Source organism: Rhinatrema bivittatum, chromosome 15, assembly GCF_901001135.1.
Source record: "Rhinatrema bivittatum chromosome 15, aRhiBiv1.1, whole genome shotgun sequence".
Taxonomy (NCBI): Eukaryota; Metazoa; Chordata; class Amphibia; order Gymnophiona; family Rhinatrematidae; genus Rhinatrema; species Rhinatrema bivittatum.
This window is the reverse complement of record NC_042629.1, coordinates 74,885,366-74,904,583: the sequence shown is the minus strand read 5'-3', so window position 1 is coordinate 74,904,583 and position 19,218 is coordinate 74,885,366. Positions and strand designations below refer to the sequence as shown.

At 43.9% G+C, this 19,218-nt stretch overlaps 2 protein-coding genes across 7 annotated transcripts in view; one reads left to right on the top strand and one right to left on the bottom strand.

Annotated features, from left to right (window-relative positions):
- Positions 1-8,925, bottom strand: part of LOC115076736 — a 34,147-nt gene extending 25,222 nt beyond the window's left edge. The window contains exons 1-4 of one of the 6 annotated variants that reach the window (XM_029578546.1): positions 8,614-8,925; positions 7,403-7,536; positions 5,758-6,667; positions 5,320-5,493 (exon numbers count right to left, since the gene is read on the bottom strand). In XM_029578546.1, coding sequence (XP_029434406.1) covers positions 5,320-5,493; positions 5,758-6,667; positions 7,403-7,536; positions 8,614-8,669 — 1,274 coding nt within the window. In that variant the 5' untranslated portion in view covers positions 8,670-8,925. The other 5 variants (XM_029578545.1, XM_029578547.1, XM_029578548.1 and 2 more) reach the window with 5 other exon arrangements.
- The window catches only part of LOC115076734 (ATPase family AAA domain-containing protein 3), a 56,417-nt gene continuing 46,122 nt past the window's right edge, over positions 8,924-19,218 (top strand). The window contains exons 1-5 of the mRNA XM_029578542.1: positions 8,924-9,202; positions 11,010-11,086; positions 17,008-17,109; positions 18,052-18,111; positions 18,666-18,735. Coding sequence (XP_029434402.1) covers positions 9,019-9,202; positions 11,010-11,086; positions 17,008-17,109; positions 18,052-18,111; positions 18,666-18,735 — 493 coding nt within the window. The 5' untranslated portion in view covers positions 8,924-9,018. The remainder of the gene's footprint in view (positions 9,203-11,009; positions 11,087-17,007; positions 17,110-18,051; positions 18,112-18,665; positions 18,736-19,218) is intronic.

Sequence of the window (19,218 nt, the reverse complement as noted above, 5' to 3'; positions counted from 1 at the left end):
TTTTTTGGAACCATTTGCTCAAAAAATTAGGAGTAACCAGTTGATATCTGGGATACAGGTTGGTGACTTCTCGTCAAAGCTTTCCTTATTTGCAGACGACATTTTATTTACCATTACTGATCCGCTGCAATCCCTTAGGGAAGTCACTAAAGAAATTACTGAATTTAGCTCAGTATCGGGGTTCACTATTAACTGGGAGAAATCTGAATTATTAAACATATCCCTGTCACCGGCAATGGTGGTTCAGATTCAACAAGGCTATCCTTTCAAGTGGGCCAAGCAAAAATTAAAATACCTGGGGGTATATCTGGGGGTGTGTGATACCTTGTATCAACTCAATTACCCGCCTTTATTGACTAAAATCTACAAGGACCTTGAGGAGTGGGACCGGTACCACATTTCTTGGTTGGGAAGACTGGCGGTGGTTAAAATGAATGTTATGCCTCGGCTTTTATATCTTTTACAAACATTGCCAATTCGGATTCCGGTAAAGCTTTTGGATAAATGGCAAAAACGATTGAATAAATATTTGTGGAAAGGCAAGAGAGCGAGAATTGCTAAGCAGACCCTATACCTACCCCGTTTACAGGGAGGTTTGGGGATGCCCAATCTAGCCCGCTACCAAGCCGCCGCTCAGTTAAAAGCAGCTGTAGAATGGCATAGGAACACAAAGGGCAATCATAGGGACTTTACCCATTTGTGCGCTTCTGTGGCAAAGGAGGAATACCTGGCCCCGGGGTGGGCAGTTACCGGAAGCGGTTGAGGTAACTCTGTCGATTTGGGCACAATGGAAGAAAACCTTAGTGGGTACACAAAATGTCTTTCATAGCACTCATTTATTTCATCATAATGCATTCCGGCCTGCGGGGCATCCTTTGGCCTTTTCTCATTGGATTTCCAGTGGTATCTCGCAACTTGCTCATGTGTGGGCACCAGGGGGGTTGCTTCCATTTCAGACGTTGCGAGAACGGCACAATTTGACACCTGCAGATTTGTTTAAATATTTGCAAGTTCGACATTTTTACAATAGCAACCAGGTAGAAAAAGATTTAACAAAAGGGGTGTCCTCCTTTGAAAGCATGTGCAGACATGCAAATAAGGTAGATAGACATATTTCTAATATATATAGTTTATTGTGTGGTGGTTTTTCCCTTTCTGCTTCTCATATTCGAGCATGGCAGCTGGACTTACAGTGTGATTGGACTAAGGAGGACTGGTTGCGGGTGTTTCACGGCCTGCGAACAGGTTTAATTTCAGCCAAGCATATCGAAAATGGATACAAATTGTTCTTCCGATGGTATGTTACCCCAGTCCAGCTGCAACACATGAGACCGAGTTTTTCTGGACTGTGCTGGAAGCAATGTCGGGCAAAAGGCACATTTTTTCATTTATGGTGGACTTGCCCCAGGATTCGTTCCCTGTGGAGTTCGATTTCTGATTGGATTACAACTATATTACGAATCACCGTTCAACTAACTCCGTCTCAAGCATTGCTGAATGACGAACTCAAGGACGCTTATAAATTTCATAATTATTTTATTAAGTACGTGGTCACCGCGGCGAGATGCCTTATTGCACAATATTGGAAAGACACGGAGGTACCTACAATACTTATGGTGCAGGCAGCGGTCCGGAATATGCATAGTCTAGGACGGATCACTGCATATAAAAATAAGTCGGTACATAACTTTTCAAAGATATGGGGACCCTATGATCGTTGGCTGCACAATACTATGGGAGGCTGTTAGGCAGTGCCAGTCCAGTTCTCTCATGGTTTTGCATTAGTGAGGGTGGTTTGAGAGATTCCAGTAACCCTTTGCATTCTGAAGGCCCACACCGGGACCTTGGTGTTGAGCCTCTATCCACATATCTATACTGCCTGTGTATATGCTTTGTTTTTCTTACCCAATATTCTAAGGACAATAGTTGTACGCCTCATGGGGGGGGGGGGGGGGGGGGGGGGAAGCTAGGGTAATTATCATCACTATGGTGACATGCCCTTATTGATGTAGTTGCAATATTTCACTGTATCTGTTTTTGTATACCTTATGCTTACTCATTCTAGTGGAATTTGTACAGGCTGTTTACATGTTGCCAATAAAAGTTACAAATTAAAAAAAAAAAGAAAGAGATGGTCCTATCACCAAACACTGTTAGTGACCTTAAGATATCGCAACAGAACCCACTGCACATCCAAAAAATGAAGATCCTTGGACTCTGGCGAATCCAGAGACCACTCCGGAAAGGCCGGCAGCAAAACAGATTAACATGAAAGGAGGACACCACCTTTGGTAAGAGGGATGGAACCTCAGGACTGGAAATACCAAGAACGGATCCTGACGCTCTGAAATCCATCTTGCCGAACAAATAGCCTCCAAAAGCAGTCTTTTTCTAATACATTTTCTATTTAAAACAGACTGCAGGATTGCACCTCTGCTATCTGCTGGAGACAGAGAAATACTGAAGGACTGCAGGTGGCTCTCAGTTAAGTAGCAGAGCCTCAAGGTTTTGTTCTCTGCCTCCATCTGCTGGTAGGGATGCAAAACCCACTTGTCTGGACTAATCTGGGTTTGAACAGGAAAAATAATTTAAGAAAGCTTGAAGAGTGGTCACGCATCTGTATTGCTGAGGAATGAAAGATTTATGTGCACTGACTGAGAGAGGGACCTTGGGGTGATAGTGTCTGGCGATCTGAAGACGGTGAAGCAATGTGACAAGGTGATAGCTAAAGCCAGAAGAATGCTGGGCCTCATAGAGAGAGGAATTACCAGTAAGAAAAAGGAGGTTATAATGCCCTTATATAGGTTCTCAGTGACCTCACCTGGAGTACAGTGTTCAGTTCTGGCGACTGTATCTGAAAAGGAATAGAGACAGGATGGAGGCGGTCCAGATAAAGGTGACCAAAATAGTGTGGGATTTGTATCAGGAGACTTATGAAGAGAGGATGAAGGATATAAATATGTACACCCTGGAGAAAAGGAGGAGCAGGGGAGATAAGATACAGACCTTCAGATATCTGAAAGGTTTTAATGATTCTCAACAGACAAACCTTCTCCGTTGGAAAGAAATCAGTAGAACTAGGGGTCATGGGGACGACTCAGAACCAACATCAGGAAATATTTCTTCCCAGAGCGGGTGATGGACCCCTGGAATGCCTTTCTAGAAGAGGCGGTGAAGATTAAAACAGTAAACAAATTCAAAAAGGCATGGGATAAACACTTTGGATCCCTAAAGACTAGAGGTGGGAATGAAGAAAAGAGTGAATGGGAGTAACCTGCATAGAGCGACAGCTACTACCTCTAACAGAAGTCATGAGGGGATTATTACCCTTAACAAATTAGCTTACATGATTTTGATGCAACTGAAACATCACTCTACACTTTGCAGCCAAGGGGAAAAAAATTGGAATTGGATTCAGACGGCAGCCAACGCTGGACCCTGACTTTTTTGGTCTGGGGTGCTGATACGCTGACATTGGGGGCAAAGCTTGGGGCTGCTTCTACGGCCAAGTCCAAAAGCAAAGCGCGTTCAAGCAGCAGCAGTGTCTGAATTATCAAGAAGGCTTCTCAACACATAAAAATATTGCTAGCAGTAGTTTTGTTATGGATTTGTCAGTTGCTTGGTTTTAATTGTAAATATATTACTACCCTTATCATAAGGCTTGGGGGTAACTGGTGCGGAACGGCAGTTACTCCTCTTAACACAAACATGGGGGTATCCTGCATGGCGTGGCACTTACTTCCATAAGAAGCGTGCTGGGCAGACTGGATGGACCATTTTGTCTTTTTTCTGCTTTCATTACTAAGTTACTATGGAACCAGGGTTGGGATCTAACAGCAGGAGCCTTCATTCACAACTACCCAGCAATTCTTTCCCCTATTTTATTTCCCCTAACAACTTACTTTTAGTCTGCTCATAGCAGTGATGTCAGAAATTGGGGTCAAGGACCAGGGCTCCTTCTAGTACACTGCAATTATGAGTTCTAAATCTGGCCACTAAGTGTCACCATTGCATGACAACTGACTCTCCCTTTCCAAGGGCTGTAAGCATTGCTTTTGCAGTCTCCCTAGCCCCATCCAACCCCAAAAGAGCCGGGAACTGAACCCAGGTCTTCCACCTGGCAAGGCACGGCCATGCCACTGAGCCCGCCCTAAAGCTTTTCTCATCCCAGAATCCTTCAATTTTCCAATCCAAAAGCAATGAATGAGACCCTGGAGTCTTAGAGTAATTTGTACACTGCTTCCTTTCTGATTTTCCTGGTTTACTAACCATAATGACAGCTTCTTCTTTAATCTACTGGCAAAAGAGATATGGAAGAAGAGCTCTGACCTGTAAACCCAGCCTCATTAATGTGCAAGACCAGCACCAAAATTAAGGAGCAGCAGGAATCTGCAAAGTAGCTCCTGTGCTGTCAGGTGAATATCCGCAGTGTAGGAGCCCTACATACAAACTATCACAGATCATTTTGCAAACATAAGACAGATGAAGCAAGGAAGGCTGCAGTGTCCACCACACCAAACAGAAGGCAAGAGATTTCAAAAAGCAAGGCTGGCATGCTTACCCGTCAAACTCCGCTTAGAACCGTCCCTGAGCCATTTCAAAAAAGGAATCAAGGCATGGCTCTTTAAACAAGCATACCCTAATTCCACCCAATCCTAACCAATGTTTTTCCATGAGTCACCTCAATCCCAACCTAGCCTATATCCTTTTACCTGATCCTTATCTACCACCCCAGAACCCTCCCCACTCCCCCCACACCCCCCCCCCCGCAACCGTCCCTGTGTATCAAGTGCACATGCCCCGCTCTACTGTAAATAAGTTCCATATGCTAAATGTATCAAGTGCACATGCCATGTAACATTGTATATTAGTTCATTTGCATATCTAATCCTAATCGAATGCAAATAGTTGTATCGCTGCTTGTTAACTATCCTCTCTTATACTTGTGTATTCATCCAGTTATCCCCTCCCCTGTTCATTGTAATTTCCTTTCCTTCTCAGTTTTTTGTAAACCGACATGATGTGTCCTACGAATGCCGGTATAAAAAAGTTTTTAAATAAATAAAATAAATAAAATAAAAATTACATGATTTGTGCACATTCTGGGCTAACATGTCTCCTGGCGCAGTGGTCTGGCTACACTTACTTGCCAGCTATACCCAAGAAGATGAAAAAATGGTTTGGCAATAATTAATCCACTTTCTGACACACATTCATTAAGATTATGGACAGTATTCTTACTTAGGATGTACTACATAACACCACCAGCAGGTGGCAGCAGATTAATTTGCATAGGAAGGTGAGCAATCTTGTTCATACCACTTAGGCTTTGGGCCCCTGGTCCTTTCCAATTCTTGTTGCCTTTTCAGTTCTAATAATAATTCCTCCTCCACGCGAAGGCGCTCCAGTCTGAGCCGAGCCAACTCCTGTTGGTAGGGAGACATTTCCACTAGTGAACTTTCGATATCTCCATCTCTAAGAGTCTGCAAAAATCTGAGAGGGAGATAAAGAGTCAAACTATACAGCACATTACTCCCATGGCACCTCTCACACAGACTAAAGCATGTAAGGAGGTATAATTCAGGCTTCTGGTACACTGGCAGAGTGTATGGGAGGGATCAAGGGCTAGAGAAGCATTAGAAGAGCTCTGGGAGGAACTGTGCAGAGGCCGGCCTGCCTGCCCTATGCCTAGTTTTAGCTGGTAGAATTGCTCAATTTTACACACAATCACAAAAACAAAAGACAGCTTTTTATTACCTTTCACTAATTTCCTGAGCAGTTGGTGCTGACATTGCAGTTGAAGGTATACTGTACGGACTCCATGAATAACTAAGCTCCCCTCTCATCTTCATCCTGGGTGGAGTGTATGACCTCGTAAGCAAAGCTCCTGGCTTGTATGACCTTGACCTTGACGGCCGGTTAAAAGCTGTCTTTTTTCCTCCTGATCTTGGTCTCCCAACATCTGGTGGAGGCTCAGAACAGGCATTGGTTTTTGCAGAATTTGGTCTCCAGATGAGCTTAGGAGACTGTGATCGAGATCTCAGCCACCGGGTTCTTTTGGAAGCTGGGGAGAAAGACCGAGATCGGTCAAGGGACTGGGATCGGCCTCTGACTACAGAGACCTTTGATTTTTTAGGAGAACGAGCCCTGACTGGAACTTTGGGGGGCAATAAAGATTTGACTCCAATTACATGGGGTGCCCCAAGCCTGACTGGAAAAGACTCTCTCTGAGTTAAGTCTTCTGCTGATACTGCAGATGACACACAGTCCTCCTGACTGGAGATCTGACTTCCAAGGAGCCCTGTAACCCTGTCCACTGATGACCTTGAAACTGTGGGAAGGCCCAAGCTTTTCAAAGCAGGAAAGTTTCCCAATGGTTTCACCAGATGAATTGGATTTAGAAACCATTTGGATTCCATAGTTATGTTTGGTGAACCTCTGATATTTTCCCCAGATGATGTCCCATGAACAAAAGTCGGCCAAGATGACAAATGTGAACGAGAGATATTTCCATTTGCTGTAGCACCATAATTTGCACCTTGCAAATCTTCAAAGCCAAATGTCAAACTTGAAGCAAGGCTGTCCACTTGAACCTTAAGTTCCCGTAAGCTTTCTTCTAGGTCATCAATGCTTGGGTTTTCCTTCGGATGTGGAACCATTGCAGATTCTAGGTAACAAAATATAGAATTATGTTGATTATTGATTATATATTTCATTTCTATCTGCCGTACAGTTTAAAAAAATATCTATATGAGGTTTTAATCTTGGTGATGTTGAACCAATTTAGCTCTGGAAATTCACATTCATTGCAATCAGAAAACATTTATATTATCTTCACCGTTAAAGTGGTGAAAAATGCTTAAAAATAACTAGTGCCCATCCAATGAAATTAACAGATTACCTTTGTAATATCAGAATAACAAAAAAAGGATACATCTGTTTTTTTCAATTGGTTTAGGAAAGATTAAGGCCTGACCTTAAACTCATACATAAAGCCAGCTCAGTCCAAAAGGATCTGGGCCCAAGTAGCGTGATTAAAATAAAAGGAAACATGGCTTCTTCCAGTTTGCTAGGGTTGTAGGGGAAGAGGCACCACTGTAGCAAACTGGAACCATGTAGCAGAGTCAACCCAGACTGCTTACTGGCTTTTACCTTAATAGTTATATTTATTTTTACTGATGTCCTGATTTTGTTTTTCAAACAAAATAAACTGGAAGGGGTCCAGGATCCATGAGGTGGAAAAGTATCTACAAAACTGAAATGTATCCCTTGCTCCCTTTTAAATTTGTTAATGATTTTGTAATGGCCAACTGGCCCACAGTTACAGGCAGCTCTGGAGCCATCTTGTTATCTGATCTCTGTCTCTACTTATTGTGACAATTATTTTATCACATACACATACCAAGTTCTTTATTAAACAGCGAGGATCCACCCTCTTTGTTATACAGAGTTTGGTTATTGGCTCGCCCTTGAAAACTAAGATTGCGAGTGCTGGTGGTTTTCTTTGTGTTGGTCAAAAATTCATTTGGCTTCTCTCTTAAAAAAAAAAAAAAGAAAACAAAGAAAGAATAAGACTATTTTGTCTTAGCTTTCACATTGTTTACAGTACAAACATATTCTGCCACAAATAGGATCCTTTGTCTAATTCAATGTACATTACAAATTAGTTACTAAGCAATCCTCTAGATGTGCATTCCATGCATAGAAAAGTCAAACATGCAAAGGTCACACTTTCACAAGTTGACTTTTGTGAGCACTAGGCAGCAGGCCATGAATCTTATGTTACCGCATACCTTCGGTGAGCTGCACTCTTTGGCTTCAAGCAACCAAGAATTTATTTAGTATTTTTTATTTATTTAAAATATTTAAAATATAATGTAAATATAATTAAATCACTCATCACTGATAAAACCAGTGGGAAGGATGGTTAATTACACACCAGTTATGTGATTTTATTCATTCCCATGATGATGTTCAAGGTTACTGCTTCATAGAAATCTGTCTGCCTATTTCAGTCTCCATTATTTAGGATTTCTTATTTTAGATGTTCCTAAAACTTGTTTATTTTTTAGCTAATTAATGGTTTTTAAGATTAAAATTGGCGAGTGTCAGTGTTTTCACATTGCTGTTACAGCTTTTAGTTTGTTATTTCAAATTCACAATATATTTTGTTAGCAGAAGCCCTACTTATGATGCTGTCTGGCCAAGGCAGCGGAAAGAAAAGCTCTCCCCAGGACCCCTGGGGTAGTGATGAAGGGCAGAAAACCAAGCTATCGTACAAGAAGCAGCACGGGCAAATAAAAACAGAGCTCCATGTCGCGCGTTATAGCATTATGAGCCGGGTATTAGGATTAAACAGAAAAGGCAGCCAGCTTTGGGCCCGCCCCGAGTTCTAGGCCTCTCGAAGCGCCCCCTACGTTTACAACGCATAAACAACTAAAAGCAGAGGCCCTGATCGGGTACCAGCTCGCTCGGAAGCCCATACAACCTCCGGGCCAGACTCGCTCAGGTCTCAGCACTGCCAAGCCCTTCTGGCGAGGCTCCGAGCCGCTCTGTGATCCAGCGTTGCCTCCCTCGACGGCCCCGGCCCAGTCCCGGTCCCCGCCCCGTTACCTGATGGCCGCTTTGGAGCCGTGCAGAACGAACGCGGGCTCCGCGTTCCGAGCCATGACGCCGGCTCCTCACTCCCTAGCAACCGCCCCAACAACGCCCGTTGCTAGGCGGAAATGACGACATGTTCAGTCTCCCTCCTCCTCAGAGATTCTTTTGTCCCTTCTCAGCTTCCATTCGACGACCATCTCAAGTTTCTGACCAATCGGATTTCGTTCTGATCGCCGGCTCTCTGACAGCACGATGGACCGCTGGACCAATGAGCGACGGAGATTGGACGTCAGGTGAGAGGGGTTGGCAGTGGCACGCAGGCGCAGAGGTTCTCTGCGCGCGCGTGTGTCTGTGTGAGGAGATTTAGGCAGTGTGTGTGGCTGGATCCCGGTTCCCGCTTCTTTTTTTTTCCGCGTCATGTCCTGGCTCTTCGGCGTGAACAAGGGGCCGCCGGTTCCTGGCGGGCTCCCATCTCTGCCCCCTCCCCCGGACGGAGGCGGCGGTGGGGACACTGGTGACAAACCCAAGGACAAATGGAGCAACTTTGACCCCACCGGCCTGGAGCGGGCTGCCAAGGCGGCCAGGGAGCTCGACCAGTCCCGTGAGTGCAGGGAGGAAGGAGGGAGGGTGGGAGGTCTCGCTCTCTGGGGCTGTCAGCGGCGCTATCGCTGAGGTGAGGGAGCACGTGGGTGCGGTGGTACCGACGCCGAAGAGCTGACAGCCCAACTCTCAGCTCGTGGAGGTTAAGGGACCGGCTCGAGGTCGCGGAGTGAGCGTGGTAGCAGGGCTCCTGCTTCACGACCCCGAGTTCTACCTTGTCTTTTCAGACAAGATCTGCTCACGCCTTATATGCGTGGAAGCATGCATGCAACCACCTCTGGGGTGAGAGACGAGGTGTAGTCACCTGGTTTCCCCTCTTTCGGTTGGTACATGGAGGTTTGACACTCACTGTCATTGGCAGAGCGGCCTCGTGAACGTGACGTGAGAGATGTTTTAATGTCACCACGGCTCCTGCTGCACCCCCTGCTTGCCATTGAATGCCTGGATAGATGATTACTTTGGTGTACGTTAATCGGTGCTTTGAATTCTATTTTAATTTGGAACCTGACATTTGCATAGCAGAGGTAACTGAGCATGGTTTTGATGTGCTATGATTGCAGAACACATTTAGTTCTTATTTAGATTAAAGGCCCTAGGTAAATGTTAATCATTTTTTGTTAGTCTGTCTAAATGTGGATCAACAAGTTAATAGGTTTTTTTTTAACGAAATGCAAAACAAAGACAACTGGTATGTGCTATGGTTGGGCAGACTTGATAGGTCACATATCTTTTTTTGTCATCACGTTTCTTTGTTTTTGTTTCAATGTTTTTTATTAGCAGAACACAAGAAATACAAACAAGTCCTCAGGATACAGTGTTTTTTAATGCACCCCAATGACAGCAACACAAACACAGATCAGCATTACAACAGTCTGTTTCTATGTTTTTTAGATACATTTTGTGTAGGCTTCATAGAAAGTGTAATGGCAGGCAAGTAGTCATATAGTGTAAAGAGTTAGGAGGCACTGGGGGTCTGAGTGTACTTGTGTAGAAATAGCAGATGTATGTATTTTTCAACCAGAGCCACAAATCTGAACTGTCAGCAGCGCGTGACACATGACTAGCTCACCTCTCTGCAATATTGAGGGAAAGATTTATTGCCAAAAGTAGCATTATGTACGGTAATCAGATTCTGAAGTGACCTTTTGACCTTAGCTTGTGTGATGAAATCAGCCACTGTGCTCCTCGTTGAGCTACTAACTTTTTTCTCAGACTCAGATTTGTTCTTGGATATAGTTTGTTCTAATTTAGCTTTTGAAGCTGTGCAGAAAACAGAACTGTGGCTGTTCACCCTGCTGTAGGGCCTTCCAGCAATAGGAATTGGTTTTGGAGCAGAGTGCAGCAAGAATTCCTTGGTACTTCTATAAATACACTCTCTGCCATTGAAAACCTTAATCTGGGTTGCTGTTAACAGCTAACTGCAGGTGATATGGCTTTCAGATTCAACCTATATGTTAAGCTGGATATTGGACCAGTAAGATGCTTTGAGCACCAGAAACACAAGATTGATGAGAATGATTCACTATGTGAAATATCAAGAATATAGCCTGATGCTCACAAATTGTGTGGTATAGCATGTGATGTTAGTTCAAAGCTTTCCCACCAGCACAGTCAAATCTCTGTGTTCCTAAATTACTGGTGGATGTCTTTACATTATTCAAAACAAAGTAGAAAGGAAGCAAGAAGCAGAACCAAAAAGCACCATGCAGGGTTGGTTCTGTTTTAATTGTCCAAGTGTTGCCATTGATATGAAGATATTTATCATTGATATCTAATCTTATCTTAAATTGTATTTATTTTAATTGCAGGCCATGCCAAAGAAGCCCTTAATCTTGCAAAAATACAAGAACAGACGTTGCAACTGGAGCAGCAGTCCAAAGTGAAGGTAAACTGAAATTGCCTGGTTTAACCTTTGTCCAAGATCCAGGGCTTGAGAAGTGGCTGGAGTCCAATGCTTGGTCCTTCTCCTCATGCAGTTTATCACTGGGTTTGAAATCTGCTAAAGATGGATACTGGTATAAAATCCTTTAATAGGAAATGTTTGTCTATAGGAAATTATATTTTAGAGATCATTTAGGTTTCAGCTGTGATTACATTACTAAAAACGTTTAGCTGTGCCCGAATAACATAAGCCATGAAGGGAAAGTCTGATTTATGTAAGAGATTTGTGAATAGGTGATGACTGTATATGGCTGCAGAAGGAAACAGTTTTCTTGATTAGACAAACAGAACATCATTCTTTATTCTATCTTCTGGTTGGTTAGTGCTGGTTAATTAGCAGCTTGCCAAAACGCTTAGCTTTGTCTATCGGGCAGCATAGGACTCTTTTTAATGAGATACATAAGCTTGCTTAGAGCTCTATAAGATTTAATGTTCTTTACGTGGCAAATACTCTATGCAGAAAAGTGCCTCTGGTTTATAGAAATAGGTTACAGTAAGTAATTTTCTGAGCAGTGAGAGCATTTTCTTGTTAGTGATAAATGCACTGGGGGAATGGGCAGTGTGTTAGGTTGATTTTTTGGGAAAAAGCTGTTCTGGTTAGAGCCTGAATTAAATCAGGATTTGATCCAATTTATATCTTTGTCAGGCCGATTCAGTAAAATGCGCGGGAGTGCCTACTCTCCTGGGCGCACGATTCTCTATGAAAATGAGAGCCCACGGTAAAAAGGCGCTAGGGACACTAGCATGTCCCTAGCGCCTCCTTATTGGCAGAAGCAGTGGCTGTCAGCGGGTTTGACAGCCAGCACTTAATTTTACCGGCATTGGTTGTCAAATCCGCTGACAGCCACTGGTTCAGAAAACGGACGCCGGCAAAATTGAGCATCCATCTTCCAACCCGTGGGCTGCGGGCAGATTTTTTTTTTTAATTTAATTTTTATTTTTGGGGCCTCAGACTTAATATCGCTATGATATTAAGTTGGAGGGTGTACAGAAAAGCAGTTTTTCTGCTTTACTGTACACTTGCCTGGTGCTGGCCGAAATTAACTCCTGCCTTTGGAGTTAATTTCTGAGAGTAAAATGTGCGGCTTGGCTGCACATTTTACTTTCTGTATCGCGCAGGACTAACTAATAGGCCCATCAACATGCATTTGCATGTTGAGGGGGCTATTAGTTTCGGGGGGGTTGGATGCGCGACCCCTTAACTGTATAAGGGTAATAATAGCGCATGAAAAATGCATGTCCAAACGGGAGCTAACAGTGCGCTCGGCCTGAGCACACCGTACTGAATCGGCCTGTGTGGAAGTTAAAGTCTGTATTAGGAAGGATATTTAGATTAATTCTTTACTGATTCTTATTTGATTATTTATTTATTTATTTATGTAAGTGTTTTTATATACCGATAACCATATTCACATTGTATCGGTTTACATAGAACGTATAATAATGATAGAGAAAATACATTGAACAATTTGGTTATATGGCAAACAGAGAAAGGAGAATAACTTTATATGCAGAGTGAACATAACTGTTGATATAAGTGTGTATATGTATGTATGTGTGCGGACGACACTAAGATCTGCAACAGAGTGGACACGCAGGAAGGAGTGGAGAGAATGAGACGGGATTTAAGGAAACTGGAAGAGTGGTCGAAGATATGGCAGCTGAGATTCAATGCCAAGAAGTGCAAAGTCATGCATATGGGGAGTGGAAATCCGAATGAACTGTATTCGATGGGGGGGGGGGGAAAGGCTGATGTGCATGGAGCAGGAGAGAGACCTACGGGTTATAGTGTCTAATGATATGAAGTCTGCGAAACAATGCGACAAGGCGATAGCAAAAGCCAGAAGAATGCTGGGTTGCATAGAGAGAGGAATATCGAGTAAGAAAAGGGAAGTGATTATCCCCTTGTACAGGTCCTTGGTGAGGCCTCACCTGGAGTACTATGTTCAGTTCTGGAGACCGTATCTCCGAAGGGACAGAGACAGGATGGAGGTGGTCCAGAGAAGGGCGACCAAAAAGGTAGAGGGTCTCCATCGAATGACTTATGAGGAGAGATTGAAGAATCTAAATATGTACACCCTGGAGGGAAGGAGGAGCAGGGGTAATATGATTCAGACCTTCAGATACTTGAAAAACTTTAACGATCCAAAGACAACGACAAACCTTTTCCGTCAGAAAAAAATCAGCAGAACCAGAGGTCACGAGCTGAGGCTCCAGGGAGGAAGACTAAGAACCAATGTCAGGAAGTATTTTTTCACGGAGAGGGTGGTGGATGCCTGGAATGCCCTTCCAGAGGAAGTGGTGAAGTCCAAAACTGTGAAGGACTTCAAAGGGGCGTGGGATAAACACTGTGGATCCATCAGGTCTAGAGGACGTGTATAAAGAGGAGGCAGCAAAACACTGCACGGAGCGGCAGTAGCCACAGAGGCATTCACGGAGCAGGATGCCAGTGGTTGGTGTTCCACCTTCACGGAGCGGAAGGATGGAGGGCTGCCATCTCCAAATTAAAAAAACAATCAAACCAAAAAAAAAAAACGGGTGGGTAAGAGTATGTAAAATTAACGGAGAGTTCATAGGCTATAGGTATTACCAATTATTAGGCTTATTCAATGCATACTTCACTTTCAATGCATATCCAGCATAGCTCTCTGCTTCAACGGCAGGGGAGAAGAAAAACTAATACTTCACGCATATCCAGCATAGCTCTCTGCTTCAACGGCAGGGGAGAAGAAAAACTAATACTTCATGCATATCCAGCATAGCTCTCTGCTTCAACGGCAGGGGAGAAGTAAAACTAATACTTCACACATATCCAGCATAGCTCTCTGCTTCAACGGCAGGGGAGAAGAAAAACTAATACTTCATGCATATCCAGCATAGCTCTCTGCTTCAACGGCAGGGGAGAAGAAAAACTGATACTTCACGCATATCCAGCATAGCTCTCTGCTTCAACGGCAGGGAAGAAGAAAAACTGATACTTCACGCATATCCAGCATAGCTCTCTGCTTCAACGGCAGGGGAGAAGAAAAACAACCAATAAGGGCTGAATAACATAGTCTGGGTAAACAAATAAGTATGGGTGTAGCTTGCTTGTTGCGGCGGTTACCACCCCTAACTAATCAAGCTTGATATTTCACTTGGAAGCAGCTCCATCACTGCTCTCTGCATTAATGGTGGGGGTGAAAGGGAAATAGAACCAAGGTTGCTAAGAGCCAAGAGAAACAGATAAGTATGAAAGGAAAGAAGTGTGAAGCTTGTTGGGCAGACTGGATGGGCCGATTGGTCTTCTTCTGCCGTCATTTCTATGTTTCTATGTGTGTGTATGTGTGTATATATGTATATATGTATGTGTATATATATATATATATATATATATATATATGTATATTAGAGATGTGAATCGTGTCCTCGATCGTCTTAACGATCGATTTCGGCTGGGAGGGGGAGGGAATCGTATTGTTGCCGTTTGGGTGTGTAAACTATCGTGAAAAATCGTTAAAATCGTGAGCCGGCACACTAAACCCCCCTAAAACCCACCCCCGACCCTTTAAATTAAATCCCCCACCCTCCCGAACCCCCCCCCAAATGCTTTAAATTACCTGGGGATCCTGCGGTGGTCCAGAATGGCGGCGGTCCGGAACGGCCCCCTCAATAGAATCGTGTTGTCTTCAGCCGGCGCCATTTTTCAAAATGGCCGCCGCAAAATGGCGGCGGCCATAGACAAAAACGATTCGACGGAGGAGGTCGTTCCGGACCCCCGCTGGACTTTTGGCAAGTCTTGTGGGGGTCAGGAGGCCCCCCCCAAGCTGGCCAAAAGTTTCCTGGGAGTCCAGCGGGGTTCCGGGAGCGATTTCTCGCCGCGAATCGTTTTCGTACGGAAAATGGCGCCGGCAGGAGATCGACTGCAGGAGGTCGTTCAGCGGGGGTTCCGGACCGCCGCTGAACGACCTCCGGAACGGCCCCCTCAATAGAATCGTGTTGTCTTCAGCCGGCGCCATTTTTCATATTGTTTTTTTATATTTTGCCTGTGATATCATCCAATTGATCATGTTTTTTAATTCATTTCAAGTTTGTTTAGGTAAAAAATTTTTTGCTTAATTAGCATTTTAAACACCTGTTTTACGACCATTTGTGTTTAATATTCCTGTTCTTGGTCCCTCCTCTGCCTTTTCTTATCATTGCATTTTTAATTAATTATGAGTGCACAGCTTTATGTATGTTCAGTACTTTTTATGCGTCTGTTTTATTCATGTTTTTAATTTTATTAATTTTACTTTTTAATTTTCTCAAATATGTATGTTTGTTATTTGATTGTTTGTATAATATTTATTGTTATTTATTATTGTAGCCCCTGAAGCAGCCTTTTTAGGCGAAACTCAGGCCTAGAGTCGGGCAACTAATAAAGAACTCCTGAAGGACCTCCGGTCACTTTCTTTTTTGTTCCTCACGGCTTTTCTTGATCGCCTAATTTTTTTTAACACATGAAGTTTAAAATAGCATTCCTTTAAAGTTGATTTTATGAATGCTTTAATGTTCATCTGGTTGTCAATAGTAACACCCAGGTTGCTTACTTGTTGAGTGAGGGGGGTAGGGAGGGGTGATGTGCTATTAAGTGTGGGGTGATGTGTGGTGGGATTGTGGGAAATAATGAGTTCAGTTTTGTTTGTGTTGAGTGCCAAGTTGAGGTTAGATAGGTGGTGGTTGATCGAGTTGATGCAGTTGTTATAGACTCTTAATGAATTGTCTAGTGAATCGGTGATGGGGATAATAAATTGGACATCGTCCGCGTATATAAAGTAAACAATGCCTAAGTTGGCTAAGAGGTGGCAGAGGGGTAGCAGGTAGATGTTGAAGAGGGTGGAAGAGAGGGCAGAGCCTTGGGGTACACAACAGGTAAGTTTAATGGGGTCAGATTTGCTATTGCTTAATTTGACCTTGAAATGTCTGTTTTCAAGGTATGATTTGAACCAACGATGGGCAGTTCCAAATATGCCGATGTTAGAGAGGTTGTTTAGAAGGATCTTGTGACTGACGGTGTCGAAGGCAGAGGAGATGTCAAGCATCGCTAGGAGGAAGGCTTGACCATTATCCATGCCTTTGAGAATGGTGTCTGTGAGGGACAATAGGAGTGTTTCTGTACTGAAAAATTTACGGAAACCAAACTGAGACGGGGATAGAATGTTGTGTGTGTCTAGGTAATCGGTGAGGCGGAGGTTGACTACCTTTTCGGTGATTTTGGCTAATAGAGGTAAGTTTGAGATTGGGCAATAGTTAGTTCTAAAGGGTCGAGATTAGGTTTTTTTAGAATGGGTTTCACAATTGCTTGTTTGAGGGAGGCGGGGAAAACATCGTGTGTGATGGAACAATTGATAATCTCTGCCAGGGTTGAGGCTATTGTGTTGGGGATGGTTTGTAGCATTTTGGAGGGGATGTTGTCTAGGGTGTGTGTGGAGGGTTTGATTTTCTTTAATAGGGATTCAGTTTCTAGAGCCCATGTGATTTCAAGGTGTTCAAGGTTGGCAGTGATGTCGGAGGGGAAGGTCATGGTGAAGTCTGTGTCAGGGGGGAAATTTGCTGTCAGATTGGCGACTTTGTTATGGAAGAAGGAGGCTAGGTTGTCACATTTGCTTTTGTATTTTCTGCTTGTTTATGATGTATATTTAATTGTAATTGCTAAATTATTTCCTGTTAGCCAGTTTGAGCAGTGTTTTTACTAGAAAGGCAGGGTACAAATCAGTGTTGTATATGTGCCAAATGGCTAAGCTGTACAAAGTGATGTCTAAGGAATGCAGTAATTTCTGACCACATGAACACCTCCATGGAGCTGTTTATGTCACTGATGAAGCATTATATTTTTAACTTTAGGAATACGAAGCTGCCATAGAACAGCTGAAGAATGAACAGATTCGCGTGCAGGGAGAGGAGAGGAGAAAGACGCTCAATGAAGAAACTAAGCAGCATCAAGCAGTAAGAAGCCCTAGAGAGATAGATGGCTCACCCCTGGGATACAGATAAAATCACATATTGAAAAAAGCTTGTTTGCAGTAAAAATACACTATTTTGAATTAATTTCTCATTTAAGCTCTCAGCAGACCTTGTTTGGCGAGAGCTATTGCTGGTGTCTGTTTTCCATCTCTGCATTTAGTAGCTGCTCATTTATGTTGAAGCGGGAGCCCAGAAGCCATCATTGCTTGTGCTGAAGTGTTGTAGAAATACTGTTATAAAAAAAAGATCTCCTGTGAATTACAAGAAAATGGAGACCTAAAAATTTGTGCATTAAAACAAAATGGAAATCTGTATAGAATCAGTAACACCTTTATGGCCTGATGGGCTAAGCTTTTTCTCACAGAAACAGAGTGGGCCAGATTTTCAAAAGATTACGCGCGCCAGGCCTATTTTCAAAAGGCCCGGCAACGCGCATGAAGCCCCGGGACGCGTGTAAGTCCCAGGGTTTGCAAAAAGGGGAGGAGGCGGAGCCAGAGGCTCCCGGCACAGCGGTCATCTGCTGCTGTGCCGGGGATCATGCGCCGGCAGTTGGCCAGCGCCCGCAACTTACTTCAGCCCCAGGGCTGAAGTAAGTTTTGAAATAAAAGAAAAAACAGCGAAAAGGTAGGGGGGAAAGGGCTGGGGAGGTAGGGGAAGGTGGGGTGGGGGGTAGGGAACGGGGGAAGGCAGCGCGGCTTGGTGCGCGCAAGGTGCACAATTGTGTACCCCCTTGCGCACGCATGTTATAAAATCGCATGTCCATGTGTGCGTGCCGGGTGGCGAGCGCACGTCTAAAAATCTTCCCCAATCTGGATAAAACCTTTAGCAAATTAGGTCTTGCGTTTTGTATGCTGGAGTACTTGGTGATGGATGCGTGTATTGCTCTTTACGGTTATTTTTGCTTTTTTGCTTTTATGTTTGTAGAGAGCACAGTATCAGGATAAGCTAGCCCGGCAGCGCTATGAAGATCAGTTGCGACAGCAGGTGGGTGGAGTCTCCTTCCTCAAATTTGCGGTTAATAGAGGCAGTTCAGTTTTGGCTTCCTGAACTTGAGTGATCCGAGAGCATCAAGGCTCAATGAGGTGTGCAGTGTCTTCAGTATGTTGAGTCATAAATGATCAGAACCACATTAAAACTTGTCATTTTAGGATAAAAAGGAAAACCCTGGTTCCCTGTACGTACCTGTATTCCAGACTCCTGGGTTTATGCATCCGCGCCAGCAGATGGAGACAGAGAAAGTTTAACTGACACTGCTTGATAAGCACTGGTGCCACCTGCAGTTCCTCAGTATTTTTCTGTCTCCAGCAGATGGTGGCCGGTGCATTCTCCTGCAGTTTCTGGTGATTTTTCGGTCTTTTTTCTGTTTCTTTTTCTCAGGAGCATTTCTTCCAGGGGTCGGGTTCTGTTCTCAGAGGGGTTAAAAATCTTGAATCCCATATTTGGAAGGGAGTGGGGGTTTGTCGTCACAGGAGCACTGCCATAAAAATCATCTTTCTTTTGTGCCATAATGGATCTAATTTGTGAACGTTCTCTTTCAGCAACATCTTAATGAGGAGAATTTGCGAAAGCAGGAGGAGTCTGTCCAGAAGCAGGAGGCGATGAGGCGAGGTAACTGTTTCAGGAAGCTTTGTAACATTTTTTTTTTTTAGATTTATATTCCACTCTTTGCACTTTTTCAGCGCTTCAAAGTGGATCACATTCAGGTACTGGAGGGTAAGGTGACTTGCCCAAGGTCACAAGGAGCGACAGCAGGACTCGAACCCTGGTCTCCTTCATAGCCCACTGCTTTAACCACTAGGCTACTCCTCCACTAAGGAGGAGGTGAGGGGGCTTCAGTCACAGTGCTTTTCGTGCATATTAAAGCATGCTGTTCGTGTGCCTGAGTACACTCTTGAGAGGGAAGGAGATGAACTTTATGGTAAATGGAATACAGAGACATGCGGGTGAGGATTCTCCCCTCTAGATTACTTTTGAAATGCTCATTTTTGCTTTCCTGCCGGGCAGTTCTGACATTGCTGTCCCATGCCTTCGTGGTACATGGTGAGACAAGCCATGCATGACAGAAGTCACGGCTGTGGTTGAGCCTATAGA